The sequence below is a fragment of the Quercus robur genome, chromosome 3 (assembly GCF_932294415.1).
Source record: "Quercus robur chromosome 3, dhQueRobu3.1, whole genome shotgun sequence".
Lineage (NCBI taxonomy): Eukaryota > Viridiplantae > Streptophyta > Magnoliopsida > Fagales > Fagaceae > Quercus > Quercus robur.
The window spans coordinates 63,320,639-63,333,803 of NC_065536.1; the positions used below are offsets into that span (position 1 = coordinate 63,320,639).

The 13,165-nt window shown below is 34.6% G+C and overlaps 2 protein-coding genes across 2 annotated transcripts; both read right to left on the minus strand.

The window, feature by feature from the left end:
• Positions 1–1,881: 1,881 nt before the first annotated feature.
• On the minus strand, positions 1,882–7,570 carry LOC126719919 (TMV resistance protein N-like). Its single transcript, XM_050422417.1, has 3 exons — positions 7,300–7,570; positions 7,066–7,216; positions 1,882–2,836 (listed from the first exon to the last, which is right to left on the minus strand). The coding sequence occupies exons 1-3, from the start codon at positions 7,568–7,570 to the stop codon at positions 2,092–2,094; spliced, it is 1,167 nt and encodes a 388-aa protein (XP_050278374.1). The 3' UTR covers positions 1,882–2,091.
• Positions 7,571–11,067: 3,497 nt separating this feature from the next.
• LOC126718834 (probable histone H2A.1) lies at positions 11,068–11,726 on the minus strand. Its single transcript, XM_050421189.1, has 2 exons — positions 11,429–11,726; positions 11,068–11,304 (listed from the first exon to the last, which is right to left on the minus strand). The coding sequence occupies exons 1-2, from the start codon at positions 11,615–11,617 to the stop codon at positions 11,092–11,094; spliced, it is 402 nt and encodes a 133-aa protein (XP_050277146.1). The 5' UTR covers positions 11,618–11,726; the 3' UTR covers positions 11,068–11,091.
• Positions 11,727–13,165: the final 1,439 nt, after the last annotated feature.

Sequence of the window (13,165 nt, forward strand, 5' to 3'; positions counted from 1 at the left end):
GATTCTTTCCATATAGGAGTCCTTAGGTTTCATGTAGCATGGGGAGCAAGTTATTTACTTATACACGCAAATGTGGTGATCAAGCATTCAATGACTGACGCCGTCAGTCTATGTTGTTCCATCAGATTAAGAACCGTCAGCTTCAGGATGTCGAGCAGCTTTATGGTACTATATGTGGAGTTCCTTCACTCTATAACGTCGTCAGCTCTTTAGAAATGCTGACGGCAAAACATGTCCCGTCACCCTAGTCCACTTATTTTATCCTCATCACTATATATATCTTAAAGAAAGAGAGAGACCTGACTTAATAGCCCGCTTGGAGATTGGGTATCCAACAACATGCAATTCTCTGCATCAACCTGCGTTATCGATTGTGGAATTCCTTGAAATACACGAAGAAGATTGCAATCCAAAATAGCAAGTGATTCTAATCTGCCAAATCAGCTAATGCTTCCAGGGGTTGTAACAATATTGTTTCCACATAGATTTATACTTCCCAATGCGGGGAAGTAACCAGGCTTCATCAAGAGATCTAATTCAACTATGCTTTCATAGCTCACGATACTCAGGTGTGCCATCTTCTCAAACCCATATCTAGAAGAGCTATCAAATGAATCCCACGTCGGTCTCAATTTGAAAGTACCAGTCCACAATTTCTGAAGCTGTTATAATTTATAAATGCCATCTGGAACATCCCGAAGGTTTTTGCACTTAAAAAGGCTTAATTTGTCAGGCTTAGTGAGATGCTCGATTGATGAAGGCACCTCTCTAATACCACTCCCATCTAAATATAAAGTCTTTAAACATTCCATTTCTGGATGAAAATTAGGGAGCTTCTCAAGCCTTGAGCAATCGGAAAGATCAAAAACATCAAGAGATTTCTACCTAAGCTGGCTTGGAAGAATTTGAAGATTTTCGCAATGATCGAGATACCGTGCTTCAAGCTTTTCAAGAGATCCAAAGCACTCATCAATCTCAACTAAATTTCGACAAAGAGAGAGGTCCAAATTCTTTAAATTTGGGGCCCATAATTTAGGTAATTTAACTAAATTTTCACAATGAGAGAGGTTCAAATTCTCTAAATTTGGGGCCTGTAATTTAGGTAATTCCGTAATAAATTTACAACCACTGAGATTGACATCTATCGAATTTTCTAACTGACCCTCCTATAGGGAAAAAAACAATATCAAAAGTTAACTACAACAAAATTTGAAATAAAAAATTCAACAAAAATCCCAATTTAAAAATATCCATAATCATACCTACATGATTAGCTTTGGCAATCTAATGTGACTATGTGGCATCTCAATAGCAACAAGTTGTTGAGAAAAATATTCGAATGGCTAATGAAAAGGATAATTGGGCCACTTAAGAAACATTAGACTATGGGGAAGAAATTCAAGTGGTTCACAAATATGTACATTCTCAACTATTAGAAATTTGAGATTTTCCATCTTTTTGAAAGCTTCCGTGTGTAGTTGCACGTTTACCGGTTGGGGCGAATGCAACATTATGCCTTGAATTTTTTTTGATCCCTAATTGGAGAAGCATCAAGTCAACTCATAATAGAATTTTCCAAATGTATAATGATTTTAAAATTTTAAGCGAAAATAATACTGATGAACTAATATTTTATAAAATGACAGGAAAAAAAATGAAAGAAAAAATACATTACATCTACCTAGTGAAAAAGGAAAAAAAAAAAAATAAAGAGAAAAATTCTACACAATCAACTTACTGTGTTATCTTCCAGTACATGAAGGACATCAACCTTGAGCCATAACCTACTACGACTACCAGGGTGTCCAGGGGACTCGCTATGAACAATTTGCCGACCTAAATCTTGCAGTAAATCATGCATCCACAAATATCCCCCGAAGATGGTTATGAGAGATTTTTCCACTAGAACATCTATATCAATGCTTGGCCTGTAACGGGGAGTTTGTAGCATATTTGTTACATGATCTTTATCTTCTCCTTTGAAGAAACAAGCAATATCTAAAAATATTTTTTTCTCTGTTTCTTCCAAGCCATCAAAACTTATCCGGAGTGTATACAGAACTTTTTTTGGAGGAGTTTCTTCTAGTCTATCTAGGGCACTTTCCCATGCTCAGGGCTTCTATGTTTCAAGAAGGGACCCAAAACATTAAGAGCCAAAGGAAGGCCTTGAGCATAACATATCGCTTTCTTGGACAACTCCACATAACCTTCTAAAGGATGGTCTTTCTTGAAGGCTTTTCGACTAAAGAGCTGAAGAGCTTCATCACTATTCAATTCCTTAGCCTTGTATATTTCAGCTCTAGCCACATCATGTTTGATCAATAGATGTTGATCTCTTGTTGTTATAATGACTCTACTCCCTTGACCAAACCAAACTCGCTCGCTTGCTAACGCTTCTAATTGATCAAGTTGATCCACATCATCAAGAACGATAAGAACACTTTTATTACATAATCTTTTCTCTATCACATTACTTCCCCATTGAACATCTGAAAAATTAATATTTCTTTCAATCAAGATATCAAAGAGAAGCTGTTTCTGTAAATGAACTAAACCATGTTTTCCACATTCTTCTCTAACATTGACAAGAAAGCTGCTGCCATCAAAATAATAACGAAATCTATCATAAACAACTTGTGCTAGAGTTGTTTTGCCCAATCCCTGTATTCCCCAAATCCCTATAAAGCGAATATCATTCAACCCCATGCCTAATAAATTCACCAGTTCCTCCATACGAGAGTTTGTTCCAACAAAATCCTTGTGGACAATTAAGTATGTAGAAATCAGTTTATTAGATATCTTTCTAACAATTTCTTCAACAACGTTTGCCTCATGTCTACAACGAACATAGGACAACAATTTGTTGAGTTAGCAAAGGCCATATGGAGAAAAGATTCAGCAAATCAGTTGTCCTTGCTTATCAAAGCATTTCTACACACACACGCACACATATATGTGATCTAAGTAGTGGTCTCATAAAAAAAAAATCTACATGGTGGTATCGAGTGAGAATGGTTAAAATATGCCAACATCTTTAAATATGAAATTAATAACCTTCAATTAAGCTTTTGAAATTGAAAATATAATTGAAATTATTCCTAGATTTTTTCATCACAACATGTCAAAATTAGACCAGGCAAAATGGGACTTGAGCACCTGATTAAACTTGAAGGAAAAAAAAAAAAAAATTGAATATGGGTCGGGTTTTTTTGGACACATAAAAAGACAAGTCAATTCAATCTTGTGAAAGTCTGGGTCAGGTTGACTTGCAGGTTGACCATTTTTTAACAACATATGAACTTTTCATTTTGAGTCCTTTTTTGTTCTTTTCTTCCATTTTTTTTTTTTTGGTCACTTCTACTTATTTAATTTCTTTTATAGAATAGTCATAGTTAAATAAAATATAGTTCTTTATTGACATGTGTTTATTGAATACTAATTTATATTAAAATTTTATATTGGAGTTGAAAATATATGACAATATTACTCACCAACTTGGTGTACAATTCTCAAATAAATTGAGATGTAATTCATATTAATTATTTACTTATTTTTCTTTTCCCCAATATGTTATATTTTATACGTAACATTTTATATATTTAGTTATCTTTGAAGATAATCTAAGTTTATTTATATTTTGGATGCAATAGGTGCACCTAATGAGGTTGTTAATGTGATATGGTCCAAATCTAGTGTTTGTTTTTTCTGTTCTTGTGTAATGATGATAAGATTAGTAAACAACTTTGGACCATATAACTTTAAATATTTATGTATTATTTAATTTGGACTATGTTCATTCATGATTTTATGTATTATTCAACTTTGTCAAAAAAAAAAGAAGAAGAAGATTTTATTTGTTATTCAACATTTATTTTTAAGTGATCTTATTTGTTATAAAAGGAAGAGAAGATAGAATGACTGATTTTTTTTCATTTTATATATATTTTTTAATGTGAAAAGATATGGGTGATATTAGGTCGACCTAGCCCTCAAAAGACTGGGTTAGAGTCGTAGGTTTTGTGACCCATTTAGGACAACTATTTCTAACTTGAAACCAATTTGATCCAAACTCAACTAGGTTGAACCCAAACTTGATCAACCCACCTCGTTTGCCAGGTCTAGTAAAATAATATATAAAAAGGATGGGTTCAAATTACATGTTATATGGTTTTATAAGAGTTAAACATTTTCTAAACCCTACAATCCTATTATAGATTTATCAATGAAAATTCAATAGATGAAAATTCATTATTTGTCATATTATAAAAGAAGACTAAATTACAATTTGCATCATCTAACTTTGACCAAAATTCAATTCATTTCTCTAACTTCACTTCCATTCAATTGAGTCTTCTAAATTTTAAATTTTCAAATTTATTCAATTAAGGTCTTCAGTTAGGCTTCGTTTGGGAGTTCATAAGAGAATGGAATGGAATGGAATGAAAATGAATAATCATAAAGAAATGGAAATGAATGGAATGTATTTAAGTAAGGGAAAGGAAATGAATGAAATTGAATTAAGTAACCTTGTTCGGATATTTTAAAATAAAGGAATGGAAATGAATAGAATGTAAGTAACCTTGTTTGAGAGTAATATAGAAGGAAAAAAACAGAATCATTTTATGAAAATATTACGATTAGACCCCTATTTCAAAATAAATGGCTAAATATATAGGAGTATTTTGAGAGTTTTAGTAAAAAATTAGAATAATTACATTCCCTCCATTAAAACTCTCTCAAATAAAGGAAAGGAAGAATATTCTAAAATTATTTTTTTCATTCATTTCCATTTAATTTCATTTCATCCTTCTAAACAAGTGCTTAAGATCATATTGTTATTATCCCCAAAAACATTTTTAAAATTTAAAATTAAAAAATCTAAAAAACTAATACAAACTTTTTAAAATGCAGGTGGCATCTACGCGATGAAGGTGGTGGACAAAGAGGCCTTGGTGAAGAAGAAGAAGGTGTAGAGAGTGGAGATGGAAAGGAAGATGCTGGACCATCCATCCTTTTTTGCCTAAGCTCCACACCGAGTTTGAAGCCTTGCATCTCTGTTGCATTGTCATGGAGTTTTGCTCCGGCGGTGATTTGCATCCCTTGTGCCACAAACAAATTGTCAGTGACGAAGAAGGGTGTAATGTGTGGAAGTTGTTTGTTTGTTGGGAAAATTATGGAAAGGTAAAGAGAAGTCGTTTCAGAAAAAATATTGTATAGAAAATTTGTTATATTTTTTTTTTTTTTTTTTTTTTGGGCGGGTTAAAAATGTATAAATTTTTGTTGTATTTATGTATTCTAGAGGAGATTTTTTTTAAAATTCCTTTCCCTTTTTTCCTCTAATTTGGAAAAGAAAAGATAAATATTTTTTCCCTGATTTATAATTTTTTTAATTAAAAATTTTCAAAATAACAAAACCACATATTACTGAGCATGAATTGTAATTTAACCTATAAAAATGAGTTACTATTTTGTGTAATTTTGTCTGTATATTAATTTGGGGCAAAAATTGTAAAAGTGAGTCTTTATATAGACATCTTTTTTTTAGCATAAGCAATAAGAATGTAGGGCAAGTTTAATACTATAATGGGCCCAAGCCCAGTAAGCTAACATGTATACACTAGCAAATGACATGGATCATCAATCCTCACAAATCTAATGTAATTGTTTAGGTAATTTATTAAACAATTTTTTTTTTTTGATTGATAAAGAAAATATAGTGTAGATGTAAGTTATAGCTTTTATTTTTTTTTGGGACAGCACCTAGTAGTATTGGAATTAGTATGACGACATTGTTATGTTTAAACTACATCATAATTTAAAGCTGACTATAATATATATATTTCAAAGAAGTAAACATGTAATTTTTTTTGAGAAGATGTAAAACATATAATTTGAATGCTTAAAAGTGAGATGAAAAAAAAATTAACTTGGAAGTATTAATAGTATGGTCATATATTCAAAAAATTTTAAATGTTCTATGTATGTCTTTGATTTTTTAAAGTCCTTTAAAAACTATATCGCAATGTACAAAAAAGTTTTAAAACAACAAATAAAATTCCAAAAATTGGTTAGAAAAAATTGTGAAACCATACCATGTCATAATTTTTATGCTACAAATAAGGATTTTTTTTCCTTGATTATATTGGAAGAGTTAAAAGACTAAAGTATATAGCAGTTTCAAAGAATTCTGAAAACAACAACATATAAAAATTGGCAAATTGATTAGGGGATATTGCGATAATATATCATATTATAATTTTTTTTTTAGATAATGACAGAAATTTAATTCAATGTGAATGTATATCATGTTATTATTTTAAGGTTACAGATAAGATTTTTTTGTGCTTTTGGAAAGTGTTATATTTTCAAATAAAAATATTAAATTAAGAATATTTTATACACACAAAATTGAAATCTCAATTTTTAGGAGAACCTGAGGGAATTTAGGGGTGGGGTTGGGGGCAATTGTGCCCACCCTACTGGTCTGGCTCCACCCCAGATGCAACAGATAAGTTCATCACCTCTTATAACAACACTCTTATAGAATGGAATATTTAATTAGAAAAGTAATGATTTGAGGGGAGATGAACTTATCTGTATTTAATAGAATTTCAAGAATGAGAGCGTCATATCTTGAAATGTCTCTCATTCTTGAAATGTTTGGGAATGAGTGTCATCTTGTGAAACCTCAAAGAATATTGGTGCATTACTTTTTAAATAATTAAAATACTAAGAATAGGCAAGTTTAGAGGGCATGAATGGAATACTAATATTTTCTACAATGGAATTAGACAAGAATGATGGACTTGTGACCTGCTATCTCTAACAAATATACATAAAGTAACTTATGTGTGATCCATATAATATTTTTGACTTGAAAATTTATACGAGAAAACTCATCAAATTCCCTTTGAAGTGTAATTGATTATATACAAACTTTGCAAAAGTTACTCAATTATCACAGTTGAAATTTGATTGACTTAAATATCATTAGCCAGTAGAAAATCAAAAGGCAAAAAGACAAGAAAAGAAAGTGATCGTATGGTCAAGTGAATAAATTCTTACTTGTCTCGTAAATCCCATCCAGCAATTTTAGCAACTTGTGTCAAAGCAGCTTTCCATCTATATACTTCCTCTATGTTATCTTTGAAAAACTCTTCATGTTTAGCAAAGGCTTCTCCAAAAGTATTCTTCAGATTCCTCACATCACTAGGATCTATGGAGTGAAAAAAGGAAAAGCTATAAGCCTTTCCTTTTCCATGCACTCAACAATCTTTACTAGTTCAATCAAACACCAACTCGATGAAGTGTAGTTTTCTGAGATAACGACAACAACAAATCTTGATTCTTCAATTACTCTCAAGAGCTCTAGATCAATGAATGTTCCTCGCTCAAGTTTTTCATCATCCCTGAATGTGAATATACCCTTCTGCTTCAAAGCAGCATATAGATGGTCTGTGAAATTTTTACAGGTGTCACTACCCCTGTAGCTAAGAAAGACATCGTATTTAAATCCAGATGTGGTAGAAGAAGAAGAGCAGGATACGCTTTGTGTGCCCACAAAAGCCATTGGATATTAAATTGGCAATTCTTGATCTACAAAATAGATATGCATAAGTATAATGAAGCCAAAAATAGAGAGAGAGAGAGAGAGATAAACCGGTCACTAGTCTGGTTTTTTAAACCCACAAATCCGAAAATTTTATCTTTGCAGGAATCTGTTCCGACCACGGTCAAACCGTCCGGTTGTCAGAACCATGCATAGGTTTGTCGGTTTCTTTCCCTAAATTAATTAATTTTTTCTAAAAATGCAATGGTTGTTAGGACTCAAAAGCCGAAGTTACCTCTTTTTTGCCGAATCTGTTTGTTTGGGGAGAGACTAACAAGATGGCTTGAGTAGATTAGAGGCTTTTCCAGATCTGCTGGTTTGGAGGGTGAATAAGTAAAGTAAGAGAGATTGAGGCTGGCCTGGGTTCGGATCGTGAAGTGAGGCGGAGGTAGAAAGAGAGAGATGATTGAGAAGTGAGAACTGAGAGAGGGAGAGAGGGTCAGTGAGAGACAGAAGTAAAGTGGGGTGGGGAAGAGAGGCAAAACGTACTAGTGGGGCTATTTTATTCTAAAACTTAAAAGGGTCTAGTTAATGTATGCCCTTAGGGCATACATTAACAAATCCGTTTTTGGAAAAATTTTATCGGGAATTGAAAAAAACTGTCAAAACTTTTTCAATTCTCAATAAAACTTTTTCTAAAAATGGTATACTATTGTGTACCCTTAGAGCACGTTAGTAAAATCCATATAAAGCCATGTTGACTATTCAGCAAAAAGGAAAGAACCATATGGAATACTGGAATGTTCTTTCCTATTTTTTATTATTTAATCAAGATATATATTAAATCTTTTTAAACATTATATTATTTTCAAATCTGTCATGGCTGCAATCCCAAATTATGTTATGCAGGGGGCTGCTTTGCCGAGTCATGTTTGTGAAAAACTTGATAAAGTCAATAGGGATTTCTTGTGGGGTTCATCTACAGAGAAGAGAAAGCTCCACCTTGTTGGATAGAGCAAAATAATTAGGCCCAAGGATGAGGGGGGGCTCGGCATCCAGGCAGCAAGGGCCAAAAACATTGCCTTACTAGCCAAGCTCAATTGGAGACTCTATCACGACCAAGATTCCTTGTGGGCAAAAGTCTTATTAAGTAAATATTGCTCCCAGCATCGCCGGGTTTCTTTGAATCCGGAGAAGCTTCCTTGCTCTTCTAATTGGGCTGCAATCAAAGTGGGGTTTCCTATATTTAAACAAGGTATTTGCTGGAATGTGGGAAACAAGTCGAAGCTGAGTTTTTGGGAAAGTAATTGAGTGAAGGGTAATACTATGAGAGAATTAATTGAGGGCCCTCTTCCCCAACATGAGGAGTCTCTTACTATTTCGGATATTCATCAAAATGGGCATTGGAACCTTGGAAAAATTTCTTTTGCTCTTCCTAAGGTGGTCATTGATAGAATTCAAGCCATTCCTATTCAATCCTTTGGTGAGAGGGAGGATACTTTAATGTGGAAATTTTCAACTGATGGAGAATTCAGTATGGACTCAGCCTACCGTTTAACTATTTCAGATCAACCTAAACCTCTATCCTTTTCTGGCTGCTAGGTTTGGGGTGTGGATACTTTGCCAAAAATAAGGCATTTTTTGTGGTTGTGCAACCATGCTAGCTTACCTACTAGGCAAGTGATTAAACATAGGGGAATTGATTGCTCTGCTCTCTGCCCCTTATGCAATGTGCAAGAGGAGTCGATCATACATACACTTAGAGACTGCCCATTTGCAAGGAAATTTTGGTTATCCATTGGGGTGCCTCAAGTTATTACTGATTTTCTTAGTCTTGATTTGCTGGTTTGGCTTAGAATTAACTGCTTGTGCAGCAGAAACATTCAAGCTAAAGGTCTTCCCTGGTGCTTCATCTTTCCTTTTGCGGTTTGGTGGTTATGGAAACATAGAAATAGGGTTGTTTTTGATAACTGTCCAGCCAACCCAAAGCTTTATTTGTCTTGTATCCAGGCTGTGAGAGAATATTTTTACTGTGTAAGCAAAACTCAAAAGTCCAAACATAATACTGCTGTTCAAGTGCGCTGGTTCAGTCCACCTATTGGCTGGTTTAAGCTAAATTCTGATGGGGCTGCACTTGGAAACCCGGGCAAGGCGGGTGGGGGAGGTCTAATACGTGATTATCAAGGGAATTGGGTTAAAGGGTACATGAGGCATATCGGTTTTGCTTCTAGTATCATAGCAGAATTTTGGCCGTTGAAGGATGGGCTGCTGCTTGCTTCCCAACTTGGCATCTCTAAGCTTCTTGTGGAGTTGGATGCTCAAATTGTGGTCAACTTGCTTCACTCTTCCAGAACTTGCAATAACTCTTTTTCTTCTCTGCTTAATGATTGCAGATTCCTCCTTCGCCAGTTCCAACAAGTCAGGGTCAACCATGTCTTTCGGGAAGCGAATAGATGTGCGGATTTTCTTGCTAAAGGTGGCTGCACCCTTGATGGGAATTTTGTTGTTTTGGACACTCCTATTTCGGAAGATCTTTGTATTATTTTAAATTCTGATGCTCGTGGAATGTACTCCTTAAGGTTTGTAGCCAACACTTCGCCTTTTATGGCTAGTTAATGCAGTATTCCCCATTAACCAAAAAAAAAAAAAACATTATATTATTTTAATCATTATTGATAAATTTTTTACATTTAATTTATTTATTTTTATTTTATTAATTATTAAAATAATTATTACGTCATCACGGTTCAACCTTGGTTGAACCTCGGTTTGACTTCAAAATCATGCCATCTTGTAGTTAAAAAATAAAAGTGAGGATTAAGATTAAGAAAAGAGAGTGAAGGCATTGAAAAAGAGTGAATTGAATCAAAGAAAGAAATAGGAATCAGATCCGTGCAACAGGAAATGTGTTTGCAATTGAAGAGAAGAAAGAATGAGAGTAAGAATTTGTAATTTAAAAGAGAAAAAAAAAGAAAAAAAGAAAAAAAAAACAACAGTAGAGTAAAAAAATGTGTTAACACTACACTCACACTCGTTTTCCACCAAGGTACTATACTGTAATTTAATTTTCTGACAATGCGCAATGGACTTAAAACTTAATCAATCATAAATGGGTAATGTGTTGTCAAGTTTGTGTCTGTGAATACTACCATTATATGCCTTCCCATATATAGATATATTTTTGTTTTCTAATATTTGAAATAAAAAGTGCTTTTAAATACATTACTAGCTTATGTTAAAAAATAGGCAAAACTACACTATTGGTCCCTGAAATTTACCCTGTGTGCGCAATTGGTCCCTCAAGTTTGAAGCGAGCACAATTAGACCCTTAAGTTTTAAAACTGAGTTATATTGGTCCTTTTACTATCTGTTGTTAACGGTGTTACTTACGTGACTATCGGAACAATGACTTGGCATTTTTTTAAATGATGTGGCATGTTTTTAATTAAAAATTAAAAAAAAAAAATAGTTTTCCGTTCAGATGAAATTGAAAAATCATATTGACTGGATTAAAAATAGATCATTGAGAAAGCTCCTCCGGTCTAGTCATCGATTGGGCTGCTCTTGGAACCGGCGCTGGTTTTCTTAGGCAAGAGCATGTTGTGAATGTTGGGCAAAACGCCACCGTTTGTGATGGTCACAGACCCAAGAAGCTTACTCAGTTCCTCGTCGTTCCTCACCGCCAACTGGATATGACGTGGCACTATGCGTGTCTTCTTGTTGTCTCTCGCTGCATTCCCAGCCAATTCCAAAACCTAAAAAAATGAAAAATTCACCGCACAAAACTTCTTTTTAAAATTGATAACAAAGAAGTAAACTTTTACTTTTAAAAGAAACGAAAGTAACAGAATTTGTAATTGTCAAAAACTGTAAACTGACCTCGGCGGCGAGATACTTGAGGATGGCGGCGAGGTAGACAGGGGTGCCACCGCCGACGCGTTCGGCGTACTTACTGGTTTTGAGGAAACGTGCGATACCGCCGACGGGGAACTGGAGACTGGCCTTGCTGCTCCGAGATGTGCTCTTCTTGGCGGTGCCTACGGCGAGAGATTTGCCTCTTCCGACCATTGAAGAAAGCGAGAGAGACAAAAGGGACTTTTGGGAATCGAAGAAGGTTTGAGAGGGAACTGAATGCGTGTGTGAGTTTCTTTGAATAGTGTGGAATGTGAGAGAAGATGAGTTGGGGTGCTCTCAGATCCTTCTCTTCAATCTTAGATCCTTTCTTCAATCTGATATTCTGGCTAGCCAAAATGATGCCGCCGGAGCAAATCCTTTGCCTACAATGCAGTGGCTATGCTTGATGATGGTGGATTGATCGTTGATAGGAATTTAAAATATCAGATTTATTTTTAATTCAGTGAATATGATTTTTCAATTTCATGTGGAAATTTTTTTTTTTTAAATTTTTAATTAAAAACATGCCACATCATTTAAAAAAATGTCAAGTCATTGTTCCGTTAGCCACGTAAGTAACACCGTTAACAGCAGTTAGTAAAAGGACCAATACAACTTAGTTTTAAAACTTAAGGGACTAATTGTGCTCGCTTCAAACTTGAGGGACCAATTATGCACATAGGGTAAACTTCAGAGACCAATAGTATAGTTTCGCCTAAAAAATAACTAGTTTATTTTGTTTTTTTTTTTAATTATTAAATTGTGAGATAAATATATTTAAGCACATAAGCTAGGGAATAAAAAGAAATGCACTAAAGTTGTTACGAACTAGGGCTCTCCACAAGGATCCTTCTCGTGCAGCCTTTACCTGGAAACGTAGAGAAAGAATCAACACAGGTGACAAAACAGAAACCCCTAGGTCCGTTGGAAAAAAAAAAAAAAGAACAGCAAATACAGAGGCTAAGCAATCCAATTCGAATACAAAAAGGTTTTAGGTGACCTTTAGAGATGAAAACACACATTCAGGAATGGCGGGAGCTGATGTTCAACCCCACCAAGAGCAATGAGTTGTTTAGCTTGGAACTGTCGTGGGCTTGGGAACCTGTGTACAGGGGAGGAGCTCGTTGAAATAGTATGGGCAAAAGATCACGCTATAGTGTTTTTAGTTGAGACACTTACAGACGATGCAAGGCTAGAATTTGTTCAAAGTAGTATTGGTTTTGATCATAGATGGGTGGTTCCAAGAGTGGGAAGGAGTGGAGGATTGGTTATGTATTGGAAAGATTCGGTAAACTTAAAGGTGGAAGGTTCTGATAGGCACTATATTGATGCCGTGATTGATAAAAATTCAAAGAGTGAATGGAGATTAACCGAGTTTTATGGTGAACCCGATATAGCTAGAAGACATGAAGCTTGGAGTAAGCTAAGGAATTTAAATTCACAACCGGAGAAGCCTTGGCTTTGCGTTGGGGATTTTAACAAAATTGTTAGACTAGATGGGAAACTTGGGGGTGCAAGAAGACCCCATTGGCAGATGCAGCAATTTAGGGAGGTGATCGATGAGTGTGGATTCGGACTTGGGGTTTGAGGGCTGGAAGTTTACTTGGAGCAAGAACTTTGAGGATGGAAGATCAATTTGGGAGAGGTTAGATAGGTGTTTGGTCACAAATAGCTGGTTTATGAGGTTTGCAGGTTCAAGAGTGTTCCACTTAACTTGTACGT